Genomic DNA, 26,030 nt, shown 5'->3' on the forward strand with positions numbered 1-26,030 from the left:
TACTTGAAAGATTCTAAATCTGTGGCAACACTGACTCCTGCACTAAGTACCACCACCCAAGGTGAGGGTGTACCCTGCTAAATATATATTTAGCTGTCCCAATTAGAAGACCTCATTTTCACCATTATTGCTCTGAAGACACCTCTGCTGCGCTGCCACTGTTTACATGGGAACTCCATTACTGATCAAAGATTAAACCTGCACCAATTAGCAGTTAATAAACCCAGCACCCGTAACTGACATGTGCAACGCTTGCACTTTTGTTAAATTTCACAGAGAATTAAGAACACCTAACTGCTAATTCAGCAAATATTTTTGATATCCCAAACTTTGTATGAAAACATGAAAGACTGGTGATAATAAAATCATTATGAGAGCCAAACCATATGTGAGGATTCAATCTTTTGCTGCATGTTTTATTTATTTTCTTGATAAATAAGAAAACAAAATTCTAATTAATGCTGTAGGTCTTGGAACATCTCTCCTTCTACTGAAATCTAAGACAAAGCATGCAGTCCAGGTAAAATATTTTTGTTTGTTTTATGCAACTTAAATATAAAATATAGAATGAAATTCAGAAGACAAGTAGAAGCCCATTGCATCAGTAAAACAATGAGTCAGTCTGATACAAAAACTTGCATTCACACACACCACATGTCTCTGTGGTGGAGATCATCAGCAGTCCAGTCACAGCTAACAGAACTGATTGTTACATATCTCATCCTCCCCAACAGCAGCGTTCTCACCAACAGAAAATGCCTCAAGACTTTGGGGTGTTTTATGTAAAACTGATCTGACACCAGTTGGTGCGGCAGCTTAAAGCCACCAGCCTTTCTGTCATACTAAACCCTGAGCAGATTTGTCACAACTATAATTGTTGAACAAGCAAATTTTGACCTTGGAAATCTAAAAGAAGGGAGAGCTTTAAAAACATATCTGAGCAGTCCTGTCACCTCAATGTAAAAGCTGTTTTTGACAAGTAAAACTGTTTTCAAAAAGGGAAAATATCCAGTGAGCAGCAGTTCTGTGGGAGCAAATGCCTTGTTGACGCCAGAGGTAAGAGGAGAATGGCCAGACTGGTTCGAGCTGATAGAAATGCAACAGTAACTCAAATGCAGAAGAGCATCTCTGAACGCACAACATGTCGAACCTTGAGGCGAATGGGCTACAGCCGCAGAAGACCACACTAGGTGCCACTCCTGTCAACTAGGAAAGGGAAACTGAGGCTACAATTCGCACAGGTTCACCAAAATTGGACAATAGAAGATTGGAAAAATGTTGCCTGGTCTAATGAGTCTTATATATATATATATATATGGGTTGGACAATAAAACACCTGGTTTTTAGACCACAATAATTTATTAGTATGGTGTAGGGCCTCCTTTTGGGGCCAATACAGCGTCAATTCGTCTTGGGAATGACATATACAAGTCCTGCACAGTGGTCAGAGGGATTTTATGCCATTCTTCTTGCAGGATAGTGACCAGGTCATTACGTGATACTGGTGGAGGAAAACGTTTCCTGACTCGCTCCTCCAAAACACCCCAAAGTGGCTCAATAATATTTACATCTGGTGACTGTGCAGGCCATGGGAGATGTTCAACTTCACTTTCATGTTCATTCAACCAATCTTTCACCAGTCTTGCTGTGTGTATTGGTGCATTGTCATCCTGATACACGGCACCGCCTTCAGGATACAATGTTTGAACCATTGGATGCACATGGTCCTCAAGAATGGTTCAGTAGTCCTTGGCAGTGACGTGCCCATCTAGCACAAGTATTGGGCCGAGGGAATGCCATGATATGGCAGCCCAAACCATCACTGATCCACCCCCATGCTTCACACTGGGCATACAACAGTCTGGGTGGTACGCTTCTTTGGGGCTTCTCCACACCGTAACTCTCCCGGATGTGGGGAAAACAGTAAATGTAGACTGAAACACCTGTCATTTTAGTGTGGGAGGTTTCATCGCTAAATTGGACCAGCCTGGTAGCCAGTGTTCATTGATTGCACATTGCACCAGTAAGAGCAGAGTGTGAAGGTTCAATTAGCAGGATAAGAGCACAGTTTTGCTCCAAATATTGAAATGCACACAACATTATGGGTGACATACCAGAGTTCAAAAGAGGACAAATTGTTGGTGTACGTCTTGCTGGCGCATCTGTGACCAAGACAGCAAGTCTTTGTGATGTATCAAGAGCCACAGTATCCAGGGTAATGTCAGCATACCACCAAGAAGGTCGAACCACATCCAACAGGATTAACTGTGGACGCAAGAAGAAGCTGTCTGAAAGGGATGTTCGGGTGCTAACCCGGATTGTATCAAAAAAACATAAAACCACGGCTACCCAAATCACGGCAGAATTAAATGTGCACCTCAACTCTCCTGTTTCCACCAGAACTGTCCGTCGGGAGCTCCACAGGGTCAATATACACGGCCGGGCTGCTATAGCCAAACCTTTGGTCACTCATGCCAATGCCAAACGTTGGTTTCAATGGTGCAAGGAGCGCAAATCTTGGGCTGTGGACAATGTGAAACATGTATTGTTCTCTGATGAGTCCACATTTACTGTTTTCCCCACATCCGGGAGAGTTACGGTGTGGAGAAGCCCCAAAGAAGCGTACCAACCAGACTGTTGCATGCCCAGAGTGAAGCATGGGGGTGGATCAGTAATGGTTTGGGCTACCATATCATGGCAATCCCTTGGCCCAATACTTGTGCTAGATGGGCGCGTCGTCACTGCCAAGGACTACTGAACCATTCTTGAGGACCATGTGCATCCTATGGTTCAAACATTGTATCCTGAAGGCAATGCCGTGTATCAGGATGACAATGCACCAATACACACAGCAAGACTGGTGAAAGATTGGTTTGATGAACATGAAAGTGAAGTTGAACATCTCCCATGGCCTGCACAGTCAACAGATCTAAATATTATTGAGCCACTTTGGGGTGTTTTGGAGGAGCGAGTCAGGAAACATTTTCCTCCACCAGTATCACGTAGTGACCTGGCCACTATCCTGCAAGAAGAATGCTAAATAAAAATCAAAGAAAATGCATTTGGAGGTATGTTTTAAGCTAAATAATTACTTACACAGGGTGTTCAACTTGTGACAGAAACATGTTAACATAAAAGAAATCTGCAGCTATTAATGGAACTGTGAGAATTAACAATGTATTGACTTTTTGAAGTTATAATCTGAATGACAGTTAATTTGGTGTAATGCATTTATTAAACATGATTACAATTATTTATTAATTGATCATGATTTTGGAAAACACATTTTTACTGCACTGAAGGAACAAGAAAAGAGTATACTAGCACAGTTGATTGAGACCAGATCATTTCAATAGTAGTTATTTTTTGTCAATTGTATTGTAGTTTGTGATTAATTGAAGCTACAATAAAATTTACAAAGCCTTAAGGGTAAAGCCCTTACCAGTGGAGACTCAAACTCCAACAGCAGGCCAATGTATAACGTTTGGTAAAAGCACAGCCTAGCAAATAGATTTTAATCCTTAAACCCAGCCAAGCACTGAAAGAAACAATTAATTTTGACTAAAGCAAAGTTTGAAGGATTAGACCAATGTAAATGTAGAACGTACTGAATCTTTGGATTTCTTGGTAAGTGTACTGTGTTTCAGAAGAGCTTGCATGTTCTCTCCACACTTGTGTTGTTTTCCTGGATACTCCGGGTTCCTCTCAGTGAAAAAGCATGAATGCAAGGTTAACTGATGGGCTTGACCTCGGGAGCGACTGTGTGTGCATGGTTGATATTCATTTTATGTGCCTCTGTCTTAGCCCTGTCTTAGACTAGAAACATCCCTGTGACCTAAAAATATTTATTTCAAATTCCAAACACAGGAACCTTTCTTTTCAAAATAGCTTTATTTTGGTCATCCATTTTTAGCACCAGCAGTTGTTGAACCTGCTATTATTAGGCACAATCTTGTATGATTTCATCAGTCATGAGAATATTTTTTTGTAAAGCAAAAAGGATCAAACATATTTTTGAAACGATTTCTTGTAATCTTTAGGACATCCTTCAACAGAACAAATATATTGTGTTCTGTTGGTGAGCCAGTCTGTTCCACTAAGCTTATTGCAAATTTCTTTGACCAGACTGATCCTGCAAAACAAGCAAGTCATCACACACAGTCGCTATGTTTCTATTCCATCTGCCTCCTTTTATAAAACATATCATATATCCACTGACCTTTAGTGGAAATACTAGTGCAGACTTTAGATCTGCTGTTCTGCGTTCTAATGATCTCGAAACTGCCAGAACAAAATTAGGTATGTTGTTAGAAACATAGCTTTAATCAGCACCTAAAAAAACAGCTCCCACAGCAGCCAGTTACTCAATGTTTGCTGCAGATAAGCTGGAACGAGCTCACAGTAAAACAAATAGACATAAAAGCATGTGATTGTGCATCTATTGCTCATTCCAGCCATCACAAAGCCCTCCATCTTCAGCTGTTTCTTATTTATGTAGAAGTGTATATTTTTCAGAAAACAAAGACAAGGAAATTGGGAAAAAAAAAAAAAATTATTAACTATACATGACATTTAAATTCACAAAACACTTTAGGTACACATTGCTAGTACCGGGTTAGATCCATCTAGTCCTTCAGACCTACTTTCAGTTTTTTTGTGACATATTTAACAAGGTCTCAGAAATATTGGTCAGACATTTCGGTTTATGTTGACAGAATCAGATCATTGCTGCACATTCATCACCTGTATATCCATCCCTCCATCTATTTTCTATACCCGCTTCTTCCATACAGGGTTTTGACGGAACAGATATGATAGGTGCCTATCTTCAGCAGTCTATGGGCAAGAGCTGGGGTACACCAGGGTGCCAGTTCATCGCAGGGTAACAGACTCCATGCCATTGGAGGCCATTGGACTACAGCACCAGTCTACAACTACAGCCCTCGAGTGCTCATGCCCTGGAACTTTACATCCCTGCTCCAAAGCAGCTGAATCACATGATTAAATTATCTCTTTAGAATGTCATTAAGTTTGGCAAAGGCCTGGTAATGAGCCATTTATGTGAGGTGTGTTGGAGAGGGCATCTAAAAGCTGCAGGCCAGCAGCTCTTAAGAACGGGACATGGAGACACCTGGAGTACAGTGAACTCATTGTCATGTTCCAGAAACTAGTTTGAGATGATTTGAACTTTGTGACCTGGTCCATTCAGCTGTTGTAAGTAGCCACAGAGGATGGATACACTGTGGTGATAAATATATCATACACCTCTATATCACTATCCACTGAACCACTGATACAAGGCAGGATGGATCCATAGTTTTTGTGTTGCTTACACCAAAGTCTCACCCTGCCATGTGAGTGTCTCAGGTGAAATTGAGACTTAGTGAACTAGGCAATGGCAATGACAATGTTTTGCCAATCTGTTTTGTCCAATTTTGGTGAGCCTGTCTAACCTTTGGCCTCAGTTTTCTTTTCTTAATAGACAGAAGTGGCACCAAGGTCTGATATGTTAAAACAAGGCATTTTCATTTAGACAACTGCAGCTTCCTAGATATTTTCTCTTTTTCAGATGGTTCTGCCTAAAATCCCAGTAAATGCGGCCTTTGAAATACTCTGACTGGCCGGTTTGGCACCAAAGATGTTCAAAGTCCCAAAGATCTTCCTCATTCTCCATTCTTATATGTAAGTTGAACTTTCAGCAAAATGTCTTTACCTTGAACTGCATCCAAGTGATTGGCTTATCTATTTCTGATAACAAGCAAATGAACAGGTGTAGCCATTAAAGTGGCAGGTGGGTGTAGCAGTGATGAGGATTTTTAATGTAGCCATCAATATGAAAAGAAGTGCTGTTTTAAACCCTGATCAAATCAAACTAACTTTAAGTGCACTCCTGCCACAAATATCACCTCTTGAAGTCACAAAAGGACATTAGTAAGTTTTGAGGAAATTGTGTATACATGTATATATCTATCTAGATAGATATAGATAGACAGGCTAATTAGGGTTTTAAATAATCTCCCTTTTTTATTTAGTAGCTATTCTGGAAAAAAAAAAATATTTTGTCCAAGTATTTTAAATTGTCCAGCAGCTGACTTTGGAGCCTTCCTTTTTGTAGAAATGTCCAATCGGCTGCTTCAGTGTTTTATCTAAACGTTAGATCTGGAGGGTCTCACATGCTATAATCTAAGAATTTCATATTAAAACTATGCAATACCTAATAAGGTACTCTGCAGTAATACCATAACTGAGGGTAATGACAGAGGCATTATATTTGCATATTTATATAATTTTCATTTACAGAGAAAAATGTACTGAGAAAAAGACTGGAACTCCTCTGAGAGTTGCCTAATTTTTTTTTTTTTATCTCCAGTGCTCCCCTGAGCTCCTTAAACAAGGCTTTTGATATTGTGTCTTTTTCAGAGCCCACAGACTTTAAAAAAGTGCCAGTACCGTGTCCCGCAGAAAAAAGATTTGTACAATATTCCATCATCAAGCAAAACCCAGCTTAAGTTCTGACCTTCTGGTTGCCTTAGCTTTCAACAGCAAAGTGAGCTTTAAAAAGTAAAAGTGGGGCTGCAGCTGCAGTTCTTTCATGGCATTTGATGTCCTCTTTACTTTGCGGGATTTTCATGCAAATTTGACTGTTTTTGACATAGAATAAAACACAGATTACTGCTTAACGGTTCAGTTATAACAGAACCTGGACTGGTGAGAGAACATTTAAACATTCCAATATGGGTAAAAAAAATTTCATGTTGTGTCAGTCATGATTTATTATGGTTATAACTGTCACGGTTTGAATCCCTGAATGCTTTTCTGCCACAGTCATGTTCTTTACCACGTCATTCCTACCCTGACTAGATATACGCAAAGTGCAAATTACACACTGTGGGCCTGATTTTCAAAGATTCCAAAGAAGCGCTAAATTGCTTATGCAAAAATAATTTTAAAATTGCATATGCAGTAAGTGGGCGTGTTTCAGGTGATCTACAAAGAATGTGTGGGCAGTGGAGAACAGGTGCACAAGTGGTGCAGACCACCATATTTAAATATGAATTTCAAGTGCAATATAATGGTGCAGCTCCAACGTAGTATTTATGGATAGATGATATCTCTACTATTTTTATTTCTGATAGTCAAAATATGTTGACATACGCAAAGAAGGTTCTCTCTCTCTGTTGAAGGTTCTCTCTCTCCATTGTCTGTCACTGTATCTATGCCTCCTTCTCAACACAATGACCACAAACATTTTTGCATGCCACTAGCACCTGCCTTTCAAATGTGCTAAATATAGACACAGAAACTGCACCTGTAATCTGTTTCAGGTTGGATAAATTGCATGTGATAAGGAATTACATTTTCATGTCCTCCTCCAATAAGTGCGCATTTGTGTCTATATCTTATGTTTTGTATATTTATGAAGGCCAACACATTAAAAGGTTTGTGCCCTCTGTTTTACACACGCAATTCAATTTGCCCCTGGTTTGTAGATCAACTTTATGCATGCAGGCCAGTTTGCACATGTATTTGTACATGCAAACATTTTAAAGATTAGGCACTCTGTGTCTATCCACCCAACCCCTCCCATCCCCGGCATAACCACCGGCAATTTGTCACAGACTCACTTAAAAGAGGTAAAAAGATCAGCTAGGGAGATAGCAAACATTTATGGATTCCAGGTTACCTGATTTTAAACATTTCAAAATATTCTCTTAAAAAGAGTGGAAGATGCTTGCATAAGGATTTCAGATCACTCTGAAGTGGACTGTACCAACTCTATGTGATGAGACTTTGACCTCCAAACACTGACAAACAAATTTGCTGAAAAATGAGCCTTCTTTAACAATGTCACACATTAATATAATAATAGAGAACTCATTTTAGCATATTATTAGGAGTTTTCCAGGTGAATAGTTCTTGAACAGCCTTTTCTCCATCATAGAGCCAATAAGAAAATAATAATAACTGATTGCAAAAAAGGAGATAGCAGTAAATCTCTATTTACTCTTGATCATACCCATTATTATAGGTGTCATCACATTCAAAACTAATATTAATTGTAACTGTCACTATTGGACTTGTTTACTCTAAACAGAAGGTTTGTTTGTTTGGAGTACCCGGAGGGAACCCACGCAGGTACGGGTAGAGCATGCAAACTCCATGTACATTTTTGGACTTTTTATTTTTATTATTAAGAAACGGATTAACTCAAAATTGTGTTTGGAACAATGATTTTCCTCTTTGTTTTATTGAAGGTGATTTGAGGATGTTGTACATTCTTCAGCTCTGCCATCAGATCAGATTTTCTGGCAGTTTGGCTCTAGAATAGTTTGCAGCTGGCGTCTTACTACTAAGACTAACGTATGGTTTAAAGATTAATGTGTGGTTTATGCCCTGTGAGCTGCTGGAGTAGATGTGAATCATTGTGATCTGTAAGAACCAAAGAAATTAATGTTAAAAAGTAAGTTTTGGATTATTTGCAATGTCAGTTAACTGAAGTACACGCCTCTATTCTACAGGTCGGCCTTAAAATTGTGGAATCATATTATTGTCATGATATGATTCAGACTCTAGCAATTCATGTAGAATATGAATTAATGTTCAACTTTTATAGCCTCAGGAATCCAGGTAGGAATGTGATTATATTTTATGTTTTCTGTGTACTTCCTGCTGTTTTGTCACCGCAGGGGAACTGGAGCTGCCAACAAATGGGGGGAGACATTTTTTTTTGCTGGTGAAATGACTATACCTGTCAAGTTAAAATACCTTAGAGCTATATTATCTAGACTCAGGCTTTATCCATAACCACTCAATATCTTTGACCCACTCTCATTAACTTCCACAAAGGTAGAATTGAAGTTGACAACTAGCAGGAGTCTGAAGCGGTTTCTTGCCTGCTGCAACTTGTCACTCTTTGCATCCCTACTTCCTCAATGTGTATAGGGCTGAATATTTAAATGCTGATTGTGCGCATGAAAGCATCTGTTTGGACTTTCTCTTAGTCCCATACACAAAGATTGCTCCTGCCAGGGGACATGGGTGCCCACCAGGCTAATGTTGACGCAGCTGTTGATGGAAATCCTATCAACCTTTGCCTTGTCATGTTTCTATCCTATTTGTTTTCTTATCAGCCTCTAATTGTCAATGTCATCGTGAATTTATTGATTTTGTCCTGGCCCTATTGCCTTCTTGCTGGCAGCTGGTGTCGGTGTCCATTTTTTATCTCTTTTTTAGGGTTTGATATTCTCTTGGGTAAGCGTCACAGTTCTTTTTAGCAACTAGTTTATTTAGTATACTCTGCAACAGTTTTTGCTAATTTTAAACATTGCAAAATGGTAACACTTTTGTAGCAGATGCTTTAAGGATGAAGATGCATCTGTTACTCTTACATTGCAGTTTGGTGCTTTGGCCCCATCCTAACAAGAGTAGGAGCTTTCATTGCCATAAAGTCCTTCAGTATAGTATTTTTCTGAAACAGGAACATGTCATACTGCCTTCACATGCACATGACTTTCATCTTACAAGCACACTGTGTGATTGTCATAAAGAAACCTTATGAAAGGCTCAAGGTGAGTCTCCTTTAATGAAGAATCACCCACTAGAAATTGTCACTTCATAAATGTGACAGGCAGCGAGATGTCATTTAGACATACTCTACTGCCAGGTGTGAGTTAGAGGTCAGGAAAGAATGGTTTGCCATAATGAAATCTACCTTAGATTGTTGCCACATTTACCTTGTTTTTGCTGCTTTGGCTACTTTTCTCATTCATGATTACAATTTATAGCTCCATGCAGAAGAATACATGCACTCATCATCATCAAGAATGTTATATTAATATTTGACTAATTCATATAATTGACCTGTTCATGTTCCAGGGTGAACTGATAAATCATACACCTTCAAAGACTTAAAAAAAAAACTTGAATGTAAAGTTTTGTATTTTTTTCTGAGCTACACTGAAATACAATTATACATATAAGCTGAAACATATATTCATCCCCACTACTATTGGTTAGACGTCCCTTAGCAAGATGCAAAGAAAACACACATCTTTTACAGGTATGAGTAATGGTGTGGCAAAATTCAGGTTGGATATTTACCACTCCACTTCGCAACATCAGTGAAGCTTAAATAAGGTTGTTGGTTTCCTTTTAAGCAACGCCCATACATATTCAATAGGGTTGAAGTTGGGGGCACATCAAAAGGTTAATGTGAGCCTTCTTCATAAATTCCAACACCAACTTTGATGTGTGTTTTGGGTCATTGTCCTTTGAGAGGATTCATACTTTGTGTCAAAGTATGAATCCTCTGACCACAATTGTCACCCTTAAAGGACATTGAATTTCTTATGATGCTCGGGAATAATCTGGGAACCACAAAGGCTCAAACCTATCATAAACTGGAGGTGCTGGAACACCAGTGTGCCTGTCCACAGTGAAGCCAGTTAGACAAAAACACTGCTGACTTGGAAAGGACCTGTTTTACATGACAAGTCAAATACCTTCTGGATAAATGTTTTGTGGCCAGCAAAGATTGAGGAGTTTGGCCACAATGATGGAAAAAATAGTTGGAGTCATGGTTAAGTTGTCAAGCATGGTGGTGGTTGCATTATGCTTTGGTTTGCTCTCAGAAAAGAATGACAATGGAGAACTGCAACATGGACACTGCTGGGTGTTCAGACAGGGTCAGTGATTCCAAACAGACAACTAAGCTAGTTTTTTGAATGAATAAAGGAAGTTAACATGGACCCAACATCAACACTATTTAAAATATAGGGACTACATTTAAAAGCTGAGTTCATGCCAGGACATCTTAAATGAAACATTAACTTTGATTAGAACAGTTGTGAAATATCCAAGAAGAATGATCCCAGTCTTCAGAGTCTTTAGATGGTGATGAAAAGCATTTGGTTTTTCTGCAAACTGCAGAGAATATTAGTGAGGGTGCATGAATACATCTGAGCGTTTAGGTATAGCTTTGGCTGGAGGTATTTCACATAAAGATCTGCTAGACGTTTTTACCCTCAAAAAGACTCAACAAAATAGAAGAACATTAAAATAACCACAGACAAGATGTCTTGGTTTGAAAACACAAATATGCCCTTTTCACTAAAAAACAGAAATCTGTGCTCTGAAAAGCTCCTAATCTTCTTTCCTCAGCTGAATTCATGTCTGTCTGAAAGTTGCATCAAAGAAGCCACCCACAGTCTCTGGCTTTACAGGGCACCACATGGGAGAACACTTGAGCTTCCCTGAATGAAGACAAACCCTCACAGATCAAAGCAGGATGGGAACAGTGCTGTTGCATGCCTCCTGATCACTCCTAAACATTAAAATCTCCCATCACATGTCTTTCTTTTTGTTTTGCAGACAGGAGAAGCATGTATACATTCTAAATATGTATCCACTAACTAATATAATGTAATAAAGTGCTGTTTTTAATTTGCAGGATTTGTTCAGGATTACAGGATTACAAAATTTGTAACACCAGGGTCACTGTTTGAAACTCTGATGCACACACGCATGATACATCTACGCATGAAAATCTAGCTGAAACTAACAACAGTTGGGATGTTCTGGCTACGATCCAGATGAAACCTATTGTTCAAACTGAAAAACCATTGGGGAAAAGGTTGTTACAAGAGAACAATCAGAATCAGAATCAGCTTTATTGCCAAGTTCGTGCATACAAACAAGGAATTTGACTCCGGTACACTTTGCTCTTTTGTTCTGTTTTTGCATTACAGAATATACAAATTTAGAATTTACAATGTACAATATACACATATATAATAGAAAAGGTGCATTTGCAACATCTGTATGCTGTTGTTCTGTACTCTATTAAATGTTCATCAGAGAAACAGTCTGGGAGAAGAAACTGTCTTTGTGGCGGCTGGTTTTAGTAAACAGTGCTCTGTAGCGGCGGCCTGAAGGTAAAACTCTAAACAGTTTATGTGCAGGGTGTGTGGGATCTGCAGAGATTTTGGCAGCTCTTTTCCTGACCCTAGACCTGTATCAGTCCTGGATGGAGGGAAGGTCAGCTCTGATTATTCTCTCTGCAGTCGTGATTATTCGTTGCAGTCTGGACCTGTCCTGTTTTGTGGATGAGCCAAACCACACTGAGATGGATGAAGACAGGACAGACTGAATGATGGCAGTGTAGAAGATGACCAACAGCTCCTGTGGAAGGTTGAACTTCTTGAGTTGCCTCAGGAAGTACAGTCTCTGCTGGGCCTTCTTTCGAACAGTGTCTATGTGTGAAGACCATCTCAGGTCCTCAGAGATGGTGGTTCCTAAGAACCTGAAGTGGTCCACGGCCAATACAGTGTTGTTGAGGATGGTGAGGGGGGTGTATGGGGGTGGTGTTCTCCGAAAGTCCACCACCATTTCCAAAGTCTTGAGTGGGTTCAGTTCAAGGTTGTTCTGACTACACCAGTGTACCAGCCGATCCACCTGCTGTCTGTATGCAGACTCATCACCGTCCTGGATCAGTCCAATGACAGTGGTGTCATCTGCAAACTTAAGGAGTTTCACGGACGAGTCCGATGAGGTGCAGTCATTTGTGTACAGAGAGAAGAGGAGTGGGGATAGAACACACCCCTGGGGGGCACCAGTACTTATTGATCTGGATCGGGAGAAGATGCTCCCCAGTCTCACCTGCTGCTGTCGGTCTGTCAGGAAGCTGTTGATCCACTGACAGGTGGAGGCTGGGACGTTGAGCTGGGTGAGCTTCTGGTGGAGGATGTCTGGTATGATGGTGTTGAAGGCTGAGCTGAAGTCTACAAACAGGATCTTGGCGTACGTCCCTGGGTGGTCGAGGTGTTGCAGAATGAAGTGTAGACCTAAGTTAACAGCATCATCTGCGGACCTGTTTGCCCGGTAAGCAAATTGCAGGGGGTCCAGCAGGGGGCCTGTGATGTCTTTCAGGTGCTTCAGCACCAGCCGCTCAAAGGATTTCATGACCACAGACGTCAGGGCTACAGGCCTGTAGTCATTTAATCCTACGATGGTGGGTTTCTTGGGAACCGGGATGATGGTGGATCGTTTGAGGCAGGAGGGGACCTCACATTTCTCCAGTGATTATTACGCTGAAGAAAAAGTGTCAATCAGGAAGGATATTAAGCCAACAGCATTCTACGCAGGTTGCCCATTGTGTTTGGAGGAATGACAGATGCATTTCTTTTAAATAAAGGTTTTGGCAGCTTAAATAACTTCAATCAGACCAGCACAGAATCAGAAAGAGGAGGAACTTTACATCTTATTCTGAAAACACTAATGATTACAATAATGTTAGTGCCACATGCTAATGTACCAACACAGGTACATTTCAATAAGTTAGAGTGCTATAAAACACACACATTATATTGATTCATTACAAACAGTGGAACATTTTTACCATTCATTTCTGTGATGATTAAGGCCTACAGCTAATGGCAACCAAACATCCAGTTTCTCATAAAACTACAACAACAAATATGACCAACAAATATACTGTAAATGCTATGTTATGTCTTTCATAAACGTGTGGAAGACATTTGGCTTTAACAGTGTCCAGCAGAAGAAGCTGGTTAGAAGTTGAAGGAAAACATGTGGCAGAAAATAGTGCACAGGCAACATGTCTCACAGCCTCACAGTCCTGTGAGGCAAAGCTCATAACAAAAATTGGCTTGGAATGCAGCCAAAGTTCATGTAACAAACACTTATGAGATTTTCTCTGATTGAGGAGTGGCTAAACAGGAGGAATGTGACTGTTATAGACCACGTCCTGGATACATCTGTGTGTGGTGGCCTGACTTTGGATGCAATCCATGCATGTCAAATTTCCCCAGACATTTAAATGGGCTTTGCATCCTGTCAAGGTTGCAGTAGATCCAACACACTTTTTCCTTCCACTGAACTTTTCACCAACATGATTGGATACAGCACTCGATAAACAGCCAACTTTTTCAGCAATGACCTTTTTGTGGCTGTGTCCTTGTGGACAGTGGTGATGACTGTCTGTTGGACAAATGTCACGTCAGTAGTCTTGACTATGGCTGTCTGGGCCATAACATATTATTTCTGTATTTAAAATATTTTGTACTGTTGGTCTTTTGGAATATTTGAATTTTTTGAGAAAACTATGTTTTGGGTTTTCAAATATGAAAATAACAGAAATTGACACTTAAATTACTTAAGCAAACAGATTTTTAAGAATATTCTAATTTATTGAGATCCACCTATACAATTCTTTTTTTTCTGATGTATGAATCCATTTTTTTGAATTTGTTTCTGGTGTCCTTGTTTAAGGGTCAACATTGTAACTAAAATAGATTTTTTATCCTTTATGTTATCCGATCTCATCCACATTTAGCCTCCATCATGCTGCCCTTTGTAAAGGTCACTCTACTCCCCTAAAAAGCCTCCTATATGTGCTTAGTGTTTAAGTTTTGCTGTTAGACAAAATATTACAACAGAGAGAACCAGGATATGCATGTCTGTAAAAAATGTCTTTCACCACATAATTTTCATGCACCTCCCTTTTCCTTTCACTCTTCTCTTCCTATTTTATACATTTGACCCAAAACAAACAACAAAGCAACATAAAGTGCAGCCAGGTTTGACAGGAACACCCTAAGAACAATACAAGAAAACAGAATGAAATCTTAATCACCAGAATGATAAGAAGAACAGATTCTCCTCTGAATGCTAATGAACATCCATCCTCTGCTCAGAAGGTTTCTGGATTAAATAATGAAAAATAAATCAACCCATTCAGTTTAAACTGATTTTCAAGATGACTGAAGAAAGGTTCCAATGTGTCGACCTCCTTATCATCTGGTATACATTCCTTAAAGGCATTCCACTTCATTTAAACATGTTAATATTTAGTCAAGGTTAGAACTTTTATCTCCAAATACAACTAAAAATGTGGTCATTATAAAGGGATAAACATCATTATAAAGGCGTAAACCTGACATCTTGGCAACATCTAGCATAACATCTTCTTTTCCGAATCTCATAATATGCTGTATTTAATCCCAATCTCAGGGGACAGGACACAGTGAAACAGTAAATAGGTTGCATTCATTATTGTACACTATAATATTTGATGGCGTGGTAAAAAGTTGAACTAAATAAGGTGTATTCTTTTAGTTTATTTATGCAGCAGAGGAGATACAGATAAGACGGGAAGATTAACCATTTTGAGTTTTTTAGAATAAGAATATGTGCTTTCGAGAAAATGTTTTAATCTTTGTGCTTTGAGGCAGTGTTGCTGAGATAGAGCATCAACAGAAAATAAAACGATACTGAACATTAATTATTTTGTCCAGAATAAAATTAAAATAATCAGTGAAGCAACTCAGTTTTTCATACAAATACTTGTTCAACATGTGACATCAGTCTGGTATCAAAAGGATATTAGATGACATTGTTTCTCACATTTTCATTGGAGGAAAGATTCAAACTGTAAAACTGAATTGACTGTAGCAATCATCCCTGAGCATGGCTCAAGGTCTCTCCTTGTTAAAGGCAACTTCTTCTTTTTATTGCCACCAGCAGCTGGTGCAAGCTCAGGACCAGGGTATGCATTACAGTGAAAATGAAATGCAGTTTTTGACATGAGTTTTGTTCCAACCTGGGCGTTTTAAAAAACGAGCTGAAGTGAACTGAATCAAATGTTGACTCCTGTGCATAAATGCAACTTTGTGCTCCTGCAGGTACTGAATGCTGGATAATATTTGTAACCCCAACATTCATTTCACCTCTTTGCCATTTAACACAGTAGCAGTTTTGCCTGTTTGTTTTTATTTGACTTTTTAGGTAACAACAACTATGTGTCAATTTGTAACATCCTCTGTTGTAAGCAAATGTGGTTATATGACTGATCTGTTTTGCCCACTAGCAGGAGGTCCGATCAGAGGTCATTATTTTACATATTTCAATAAAGTTGGACAGTCCAAACCACAACCAATGGAAATATGGTGTTTTGGGAGTTGAAGGATGGAAAAAAAATTATAATTAGAATTGATTTTCTCAGAGGGCGCCCCATGGCTCAGTGGTAGAGCAGGTGCCCATGTGCAAAAGCTACAGTCCTTAATGCAGTTGTCATTGTTTCCTTTCCCGGCTCTGAGCCATTTGCTACGTGTCTTGTCCTTCTTCCGAGCCTCAAATGAATAAAGGCCTCTAGTGCCACAAAAACCATAAAAAAATAATTTCATACATATTGATCATATTTTTGGCATAGACTTTATTATGACATTCTAAAGTTCTTAAATTTTTTTTCTAAGCATTACACTGTAAAAAAGAAAAACAACTTATCTTTCCAAACAGCATCAAGCAAAAGCATTTGCATGCTGAGAAAATTAAAAAAGTTGAAACCAACTTAGACTTTGCATCTTACCGTAGCTGTGGCTGGAACTTTTGAAGGACACAGCGATAAAGGCTTGGTTGGGGGGCTGTATTCAGGGCAAGCCAAGATCCGCGGAGGCTTTTTAGCCTCTTTTTTTGACCAGCCAGCTGCTAGGCCCATTTAGTATTTCACAGCTCTCTATAAAATGGCGGAGATGCTCTTAATTAAGTGTGAACAATAAACTGGCTTTAACAAATTCCCAGTTGAGCAGATAAGGAAGGTTTCTGCTTTTGATCATTCAGTCAGGTCCCTGAAATCACGCTTTCATGAAACGCTGTGTGCATTTAAGTGCATGAAATTACAATGTGATGATTTTCAGCCATGACAAACAGGAACTTTGAAGTGTTAAATCGGCAGCTGGCAGTCAAAGACCTCTTCGTCCTCACTTGGCCTCTGAAAAGGTGGATGTCAGGAATAAAAGCACTGAGATTTGCGGTTGCAGCACAAAGACTCACAGTTTTTATGGCAAACAAATACAAAGGCAAACACGTGCACAGTAAAATCCCTGTCTTTCCTTAAGATGAGAGAAGTAAAAAGAACATTGATTAGGGGAAGAAACCTGCTAACAAATGTCTGAAAAAAGATCCAGTGCTGTTAGCTTACTGATTAGTTTTTGTTATAGAACGTTTCTGATCTTTACCTAAACTTGTTATGCTGAAACCAGCCAGGTGTTCAATGCATTCCGAGACTGAATAACTGGGGCTCCTAAAACATGAAATCTGAAATGCAAATCTAAGTCCATTTCTTCAAAGCACATCTTTAAAAGATGTTCGGTTGTGTTTTCAGTTTTATTTGCCACCTGTTTAATACTAACAGCATTAAAACAGTCCAAAGTTAGGATCTTTAAAACTGGAATTCACAGGAATTATTCAGGCAGTCAAATGAAAGACTTAAATGGTAATTATAGGGAGTAAGAAATGATTTTGATCTTTCAGATTGCATAGTCTTTTAAATTGTGCTTAGAACACATTATCACAGCTAAACTCTTAAGAGTGGATTTATATTCAATTTAGGAAACATTTCAGCTAGAACCACTGAAGAATTACACATCAACTTGCTAAGATTTGTTTGTGCTATGCTGCTTTATCATGAATTTGTACTGTTGTACAATGGAAGAGAAGTAGACAATAAGTAAACAATTTGCTATGTTCCCAACATTAGCTTTTAGAAATAAGGTGCTGCAATCGCTTCACATTATCTACCCAGTATGGTAAATGTGAAACACAAGGCAAAATAACAATTCTGACACTTGGCTCATCTGTTGAAGTCATGAAAGACATTGAGAAACTCCAAGCCAGCACCCTGGCTAACAAAATAGGCAAACTGCTGTTTCTCAACTCTAAAAACTCAGATATCCGTGGATCTGCTATCCTCTGTTTCACCAAAACCACTGCTACATCAGTGCTCCAGTGTTCTTTTATCCCTGATGGGACACTTAATACTGGAAACATATTAAGTGTCCCACCAGGGATAAAAGAACACTAGACCATTTTGGGCTATTACCAGAGCAACCTGGGGACTTTCTGATCACTGTCTGTTTCATCTCATTTGAATCTTTAGGCAGAAATTTTAAACTTTTAAACCTGTGGTAAGGGCTGTTAGGAAGCAGACTAATGAGTCAAAGCAGATATTACATTTTGACTGCGCAGGTTTAAGTGTTTTGAAGCTTCAGCCTCTGATCTAAACTAATTCACTAACACTGTGACATCATACATGGAGACATATGTGTGCAGACCAAAACATTTCGCACATACAACAAAAACAAACCATGGTTCACTTCAAATCTAAGGACGTTGTGTAGGAACAAGGAAGAGGCTTACATCAGTGAGTTTAAGATCTCTGAAGAAGATGTGAATAGGCCTTTCAGCATCAAAACATCAAGAAAGAGTCATGCTGTGCGGTTGTGGGTAGGACCAAAGTGCAGAGAAGGAGATGCCAAGAGTCATATGAATAACGGTAAGTCCGAGATTTATTGTTCTTCACTCACAGACCAGGCAGAGTAAGCAGAACCAGGCCAGGACATAGGATGCACGACCAGGTACGACCAGGAACAAAGATAAACACGACCAGGAACAAAGATAAGTACGACCCAGGATACAGTGGGAAACAAAGGCAACTAAGGAACTTAAGTACAAACAGGAAATACACGGAGAACCAATGAAAAACAAGACCAGGTAATTAGGAGAAACAAGAAACAGGTGCGAGCCAGGCTGTGGTAAACAGAAGGAAACAATGACCAGACCGGGTAAAATAAACAAAAACAAAAACTCAAAAACACAGACACTGGCTTGACAACAGAAAGCTCTAGGACCTAAAAATGTCACACCCCATGTCTGTAAGCCTGTACTGACCAACTAGCTCCCATCTTCACTCATATCTTCAACAAGGCTCTAGAGTTGTCTCTAGAACTAGAGCTCCCGTGTGCTTCAAACGCTCCACCATCATCCTGGTCCCCAAGAAATAATCACGGGGTTAAATGACTACAGACTTGTCGCCCTGACGTCTGTGGTCATGAAATGCTTTGAGCGACTGATGTTGAAGCATCTGAAGGACATCAGGAGGCCCCTGCTGGACCCCCTGAAGTTTGCTTACCAGACCAACAGGTTGGAAGATGAAGCACACCGTGATCCTGTTTGTAGACTTCAGCTCGGCCTTCAGTACCATCAAGCCAGACATCCTCCACCTGAAGCTCACCCAACACAAAGTGTTGGCCTCCACCTCTCAGTAGATCAACAGCTTCAGAAGCAGGTGTGGCTGGTAAGCATCTTCTCCCGTTCAAGAACCATCAGCACCGTTGCCCCCAGGGTTGTGTTCTCTCCCCATTCCTCATCTGTAAAACTTCTGAAGTTTGCAGATGGCACCAAAGTTATTGGTCTGATCCAGGACAGTGACAAGTTTCCATACAGACCGCAGATGGATTGGCAGGTCTACTGATGCAGTCGGAACCACCTGGAGCTTAACTTGCTCAAGTCTGTGAAGATGAAAGTGGACTTCAGGAGAAATCCCCCCACACTGTCACCCCTCACCATCTTCAACAACACTGTTACTACTGTGGATCACCTTCGGTTCCAAGGAAACCAGCCTTTTTAGCACCTAAGCTTGTCCACACACATAGACACTGTTTGTAAGAAGGCCCAGCAGAGACTTTTCTTCCTGCGGTAACTGAAGAAGTACAACCTTCCACTAGAGCTGCTGATCATCTTGTACATTACCATTATTCAATCTGTTTTGTGCACATTCATCTCTGTATGGATTGGCTCATCCGCAAAACTGGACAGGTCCAAACTACAATTAGGGCTGACCTTCCCTTCATCTAGGACTTGTACAGGTCTAGCGTCAGAAAAAGGGCAGCTAACACCTCAGCAGACACCACTTATTCTGCAAAGAATCTGTTTGGATTTTTACCTTTGGGTCGGCGCCACAGAGACAGTTTCTTATCACACAATGTCATTCTGATAAACACCTAACAATCACAGTACCCATATTGATGCCATGCATATTTGCACAATTCAACCATATATTTTTCTGTAAAAACAATGTACATATACACATGCTTACAAAATGTCCTCATTTAGTGCAAGTGGAACTGAGGCCAAATTCATTGTTTGTGTGCACAAACTTGGCAAATAAAGGTTCTAATTCTGATTCTGATCAGGAGTTTTAGCTTTCTTCTGTAAAGTGTTTTGCTTCCAGTGGTGAAATGTTGTTGTTTTTTCTACAATTACAAGAGCATCTTCTTCCACATGTTTTGATAATGGATTCTATCAGTTATGTTCAAAGCTTGAGACATTGTTTTATAAACCTCTCCACAGCTTGCTCTCTGACCTGTCTGCTGTGTTTCTTGCTTGTCATGATGCTGTCGGTCCGCTATTGTTCTGTAACAAACTTCTGAGGCTTTCACAGAACAGCTGCGATTACAGACTGAATTGCATAAAGATGAACTCTATTTCCTTAATACAGGAATTCTAAAACCTTCCAAACCTTTCTTATTTTCATTTATAATAGTCTTTGAAAACCATCTTTCATTGTCCATCCACTTCACAATTGTATACATTAATTCTTTTGGCATATCACATGGAGTCAAACAAAGCGACACTGAAGTGTGATTGCAATGTGACACATGGTGAAAAAGGGACTGTTGTGAGGCCCACATCTTTCAGAACCTCCTATGCATGTTTTGCTACATAGATAATAAATGTTGTGAGCATTTTTGGTGAAAAAATAAGGCTTGAGAAAACATTGCTTTAGGTTTTAAACTTTTCTGTATTTTGCATTCTGGGTTAAACTGTCATAACAGTTTGCAAATTACTTGATGTTAAAGTTGAGGGAAACAACACTTAATAAAAATGTGGCCATCATGTTCCACCAATGATAGAGAGTTTTAGGTTGTCCATGTCCTCTTCAGAATTAAGAAGTGGCTCCAATCCAGGGGGTTTGAACAAGCCTTTTAAATGTATTGCTTTGTGTGGAAAGTGCATCAACATTACTGCACATATACACATATACATGGTTAGGATGACTCCCCTGGTGCTGACGGCAGATGCAGGGCTGCCCAGATGAACTGTTATTGATGGAGAAATGTGTCATTCTGCCTCCCACTGTCTCTGACACACTGTGTTGATGAAGTATGCTTCTGCAGAGGCATAGTGCAGCCAGAGTTTCATAAGTCTGAAAGCAAGGCAGACACTAAAACAATTTTTATACATTGCAAGAAAAAATAAAGACTATACTTAATTAAAAACTGAAATAGGTCAGCAACTCACTGTAAAAACCGGCAATAAAATAATATGTTATCGTATCTCTTAGCCATATTCATAAAGTACTGCAGAACAGTAACTGACCACTGACAGATTTCCCTTCCATTTTTTTGGTGGTGGGGGGTGGGGGGGTGGGGTCATAAATATTTCAGTTCACTAATTTTAATATAAGACAAATATAACCATGGTAAATACAAAATAAAGATTTCAATTTTGAATATATAAATTAACTGCGTATATCCTCATTTTTAAGGAAGTTCTATTTCCAGACCTCTGCAATGAATATATCACTCCAAAAGAACCTGTTTCACCTCACAAAGTAGGATAAAGCAAATAAAAGCATCATGCCCTGATCTAAAGAAAATCAAGAACAGATGAGAAACAAAGCCATTGATGTCAATAATTCTCATTTTAACTGCTTTAAACTCCAACAAATCAGAGTGTAAGCCATTATCTTGAAATACAGAGTGAGTGTCCTCCCAAAATTACTCTAATAACATATCGCCTACCCCAGAAGGTAAAAAAAAAAAGTGCAAACAACATCTAAAGCCATACAGGCCTTACTTGTCTCAGTGAAGGTCAGAGTTCATGATTCAAAATAATAAATAAATTGGGCAGAGTCTCCATGGGAAAGTTTCAATGTCAAAAAAACACAAAGGTCCATCTCACATTATCAAACACACCTGTCTTGATAATCTCTAAAACCTTTGGAAGAATATGCTGTGGACTGATGAGGCAAATGTGAATATTTGGTAGTTGTGCTTCCTTTTACATCTGGAGTAAAACTAACAGCATTTCCAAAAAAGAAAATCAGGCAGACAGTGGTCAAGTAATATTCTGGGGCTTATTTGTTGCTTCAGGATGTGGACTACTGGCGGTAATTAACAGAACTACAAATTCAGCTCTCTGTCACAAATCTTCAAGGATAATGTCCGACTATCAGTTTGTGACCTTAGGCTTAAGCGTACTCTAAAGGTGGAAAAGGGACACAAATGTGGTTGAGATCTTGTGTGACTGAATTAAAATAATACTGCAAAGAAGAGTGGGCCAAAACTCCTCTGTGATGTAAAAGACACATGTCCAGTAATCACAAACACTTTTGGGGGCAGTTGTTGCTGCACAAAGTGGCACAGCCAGCTACGACCAGTTAGTCTCAGGAGGCAATTACTTTTTCCACGATGGGATGGATTGGTTATGCCCCATTTTTCTGTTATTTGATCATTTGAAAACTGCTTTTTGTATTTACTCATCTAAAAATCTGTTTGTTAATCTAAAACAATTAAGTGTGATAAAAGAGTGATACTAGAAGAAATCTGTGTGGGCTCAACTACATTTTTGTGGCACTGTAGCTCTACATACCCATTGATGTTCAAAAGTATATGTGAAGGTCTAAATTTATTGTGAATTTTAAACACTGTGATAAAATTATTCCTTTTCTTCAGTTTAATATATTTCTTTATCTTATGATGATTAATAATGCCAAAGTACCCCTTTTCCCTCTGATTTGAAGTGTGCAATTTCATAACAAAAAGCCTATCAGAACATGTCATCGCTTTTAGCATGGCACAACAGCTTCATATTTCTCCCTTTTTTCTCCCCTGAATGCAGTTTCATGGAGTACATTTGAACAAAAGGCAAAGTGGTGGCGTTTAAGTGCTGTAATTTACAGTCAAAGGTGGATGGTGAGACAGACTGCCATCTACTGGCATTAAAAGCCTCCCCACCACCCTAAGCCCACGCACCCCTTCCCTCCATCCACATCTCTTCACTCCAGCCAGCATCACTTCTCCTCCTCCCAACTCCCACTCAAGAACTCAATTAATATGACGACAGAGTTCGCAAAAAGGCACCAGATTAATCCATGGGGGATGCAAACAAGGCTTCTACTGACTGCCAGAGCAGGTGACAGCCTGTAAATCAGCTCAGCATCACAATATCAACATCAATCCACTTATTTCTTCCATGACTGCATTTATAAACAGTTGCTGCTAATGCTGAGGGGAACAAGCCCTGCAGTTTGTCACCAGGAACCACTTGTGTGTTTGTTTGTTTTTTGTTTTTTTAATAGGATGGGTTTAACTATTAATTACAGTTAATAAATTAAAAAAAAGAAAATCAAGATGATTTTTCTAGCGTTGTTATGAGTTATGTTTCTTTCAATTGAATCTCAAGACTAAAGTTATTACAGTCATTTTGCTCAATAAGAATGCCTTAAGTTTCATCATAGTTGATATGGTTATTGTAAGAAATATTTGAGAAAGATTTACATCTTTTCTAGTTATAACACACTTGTTAACACACAAAAACACACTTGTTGAGGAGGGCAAACTTGAAAAATATCTGCATATTACCTGACGGTTTATAAAGCTTGTTACATTTAAAACAGAAATGCATGTTGAGGCCACATTCTGTTATGTAATCTCCTTCCGCCATAAACACCCAAGTGTAACTAATAATACATATTTCTAATGAGTCTTCATCTGGGTGTGCAATGTTCTGGAGTGCTTGTAACAAACAAGGAGCAATCATCATTTGAGCGCCGACACACGACTCTCCCTGTGATCTGTCGGACGCAGTGAGCTTCTTCAAGCAGGAAGGTTTTATATGGTAATGGGATCGATTGGACCAGTGTGCGCACCAATGAGAGGCGTCTGATTTATGTTTAAGGGACTGTTGAGAGCAGCAGTCGCTTGGCAACCACCTAATGAATGTACGAAATATAGCGACCTATTTGCTGCAGCAGTTTAAAATAAATCTGTCAAAAGATCTCCACCGATTCTTACAGAAACTCGATGGAAAAATGTTCCAAAGTAAAGTCACAGTTTAAATTGTGGCTATGTGACTGTAAACCTTCGTTTGTTTCAAAAGTAGGAATTTAAATTGGACTAAAAACTGTTCTGGCAATCGAGCAATGAAACGGTAATTCTGCAGTGCACCGGCTTTTAATTAATCGCTTCATATCAGCTCTCATTAGTCGTGTTAGAGCGTGTCACATCTGTGCATGTGGGCTGTTCTCTATTTCTGAAACATGACAGAAGACATGGTTAAAGTTGGGAGATGGTGCGAATAACTGTGAGAAGAGGTTCTATTTAAATTATGTAATTTTCTTAATCAAGAATATAAAGTAGGAAGAAACCCTGCATTCGCATCTAGAACACACTGCCATTCAGTGGGATCTCATTTTTACATGTTGTTTAAAAAAAAAAAAAGCGGTAAGAAAAGAACTTTCATTTCTGACGTTTCTTCATTGTGTAGCCTCTTCTAATGAATGTGAGAGACTGTTAACGGTATTGATATGACGGTTACTGTGGAAACCAACTTTCCCCTAGCTACTCGACGTTGTTCATCCTCAACTACCCAGCTCAGTCTCTGCGTGTTTGCAGAGAGAATATAGATTAGAAAGCTTAGAGAATTTCCTATCAAAACAGCTGAAATCATTTTGATCATTTAAACTAAAATATGATGAAGAATGGCTATCATTGTTTTGTGGATTAAACGCACACGTTGGTAAATAACATTAATAAAGACTAAAACATGTTGGTGACTTACAACAGTTGGTCACAGCGAAACTGTTGGCGACCTCGAGATTGTCGATATGGGGTGTCAGTCTGAATTCCGAGGTTCCAAATTGAACCATTCCTATCCGAAACGCGCTGTACTCTTGATCCGCGCCCCTCGGAAAAAGTCCCCCTGAAATCATGACAAAAAGCCATTTCCACAAATTGAAACAGTATGTCCGATTTAGCTACCAAATTTGGTCCATTTTTGTTTTACGTATTTTTACTAATATTCTCTTGTCTGAATGAGTTGGATACTCACCAATTTGAACACTGGGCGAACCTCCAAACGCGCATACCCATAAAACCAGAAGAATAGAAAAAAACAAATTCACTATATTTTCCATGTCTATAGCTCAGGTGTCCACATCCACCAGAGGAGTCTGGTATTCCTTTTTTTCTGTTTGGATGCGTTAAATCCAACACATATTAGGAACCTTTACCGTCTGAAAGGAAAAAAAAAAATAAAGTCTTCTGGAAACGAACGTTTGTAGCAGTCAAGGAAGAAATGGTCTCCTGCGGTGAGGTTGTGCTGTCTGTTTTTCCGCTCCTCTTCGTCGCTCCCCTTCCACCGGCAGCTGCACCTCTTCTGAACGCACGGGGATGGTGCGCGTCTCCGCCCCGCGCCGCGCGCCGGAGATCTTCACAATATCACACCCACAACTGAGGAATGTTAATGAGAAGGTGAACAGGCACGAAAAGACCCGAAAGTCAGCCACATTGAGACCTAACCACACGCTATGGGAACGGAAGTTCTTGCCCAAGCAATATGGTTTTAATTTTGTTTATTGTACAGGCTTCTCTGCACATGAATAAACATAAGATCAGTGAACACTGTTCATCATGACTCTATGGTGTCATTATGAGAAGTTAAATCCAATTGTGCTCTTCTCCTCAGACACTTGGTCCTTAGATTTCAGACAAAGCAGGCTTTTTGAAATATTTCATTTTTATATCGTATCTCTGTACCGAATTTACAGTTTTTACTTTGTAAGCATAAAGTCGTTTTTCGCAGTTTCCCTTTTCTGAGACAACATCCTATGGGAATTTGCTTAGATAGTTATTTAAAACTGTAAGAGAGGAGAATGGCATTGAATGTATGTAAGTTAATCAGGAGATAATGTGAAGCAGCTGAGGCAGAAGAAAAGCAGGGAGACTGAGAGAGGGAGATGAATTTACACTGGGAGCTGGACTAAGACACAAAAATGCATCTAACCAAGGGAAAAGATAATTGCTGTGGAAAATTTTGGCCCACTCATTTTTGCAGAATTTCCTTAATTCACCCATATTGTTATATAGGATTTTTAGGTGTGAAGGGACTGC

General features: G+C 39.4%; 1 protein-coding gene across 9 annotated transcripts in view; it reads right to left on the reverse strand.

Moving 5' to 3' along the window:
* The window catches only part of gria2b (glutamate receptor, ionotropic, AMPA 2b), a 71,187-nt gene extending 45,864 nt beyond the window's left edge, over positions 1-25,323 (reverse strand). For 4 of the 9 annotated variants that reach the window (XR_007036306.1, XR_007036305.1, XM_047353351.1 and 1 more), the window contains exons 1-2: positions 24,970-25,322; positions 24,700-24,840 (exon numbers count right to left, since the gene is read on the reverse strand). Coding sequence is in view for 6 of the 9 variants with exons in the window: in XM_047353351.1 (XP_047209307.1) it covers positions 24,700-24,840; positions 24,970-25,054 (226 nt within the window). In the remaining 3 variants the exon portion in view is untranslated. Of the gene's footprint in view, positions 1-24,699; positions 24,841-24,969 lie in introns of all 9 variants that reach the window. The other 5 variants (XR_007036304.1, XM_047353352.1, XM_047353353.1 and 2 more) reach the window with 3 other exon arrangements.
* Positions 25,324-26,030: the final 707 nt, after the last annotated feature.

This window comes from Girardinichthys multiradiatus, chromosome 23, assembly GCF_021462225.1.
Source record: "Girardinichthys multiradiatus isolate DD_20200921_A chromosome 23, DD_fGirMul_XY1, whole genome shotgun sequence".
Taxonomy (NCBI): Eukaryota; Metazoa; Chordata; class Actinopteri; order Cyprinodontiformes; family Goodeidae; genus Girardinichthys; species Girardinichthys multiradiatus.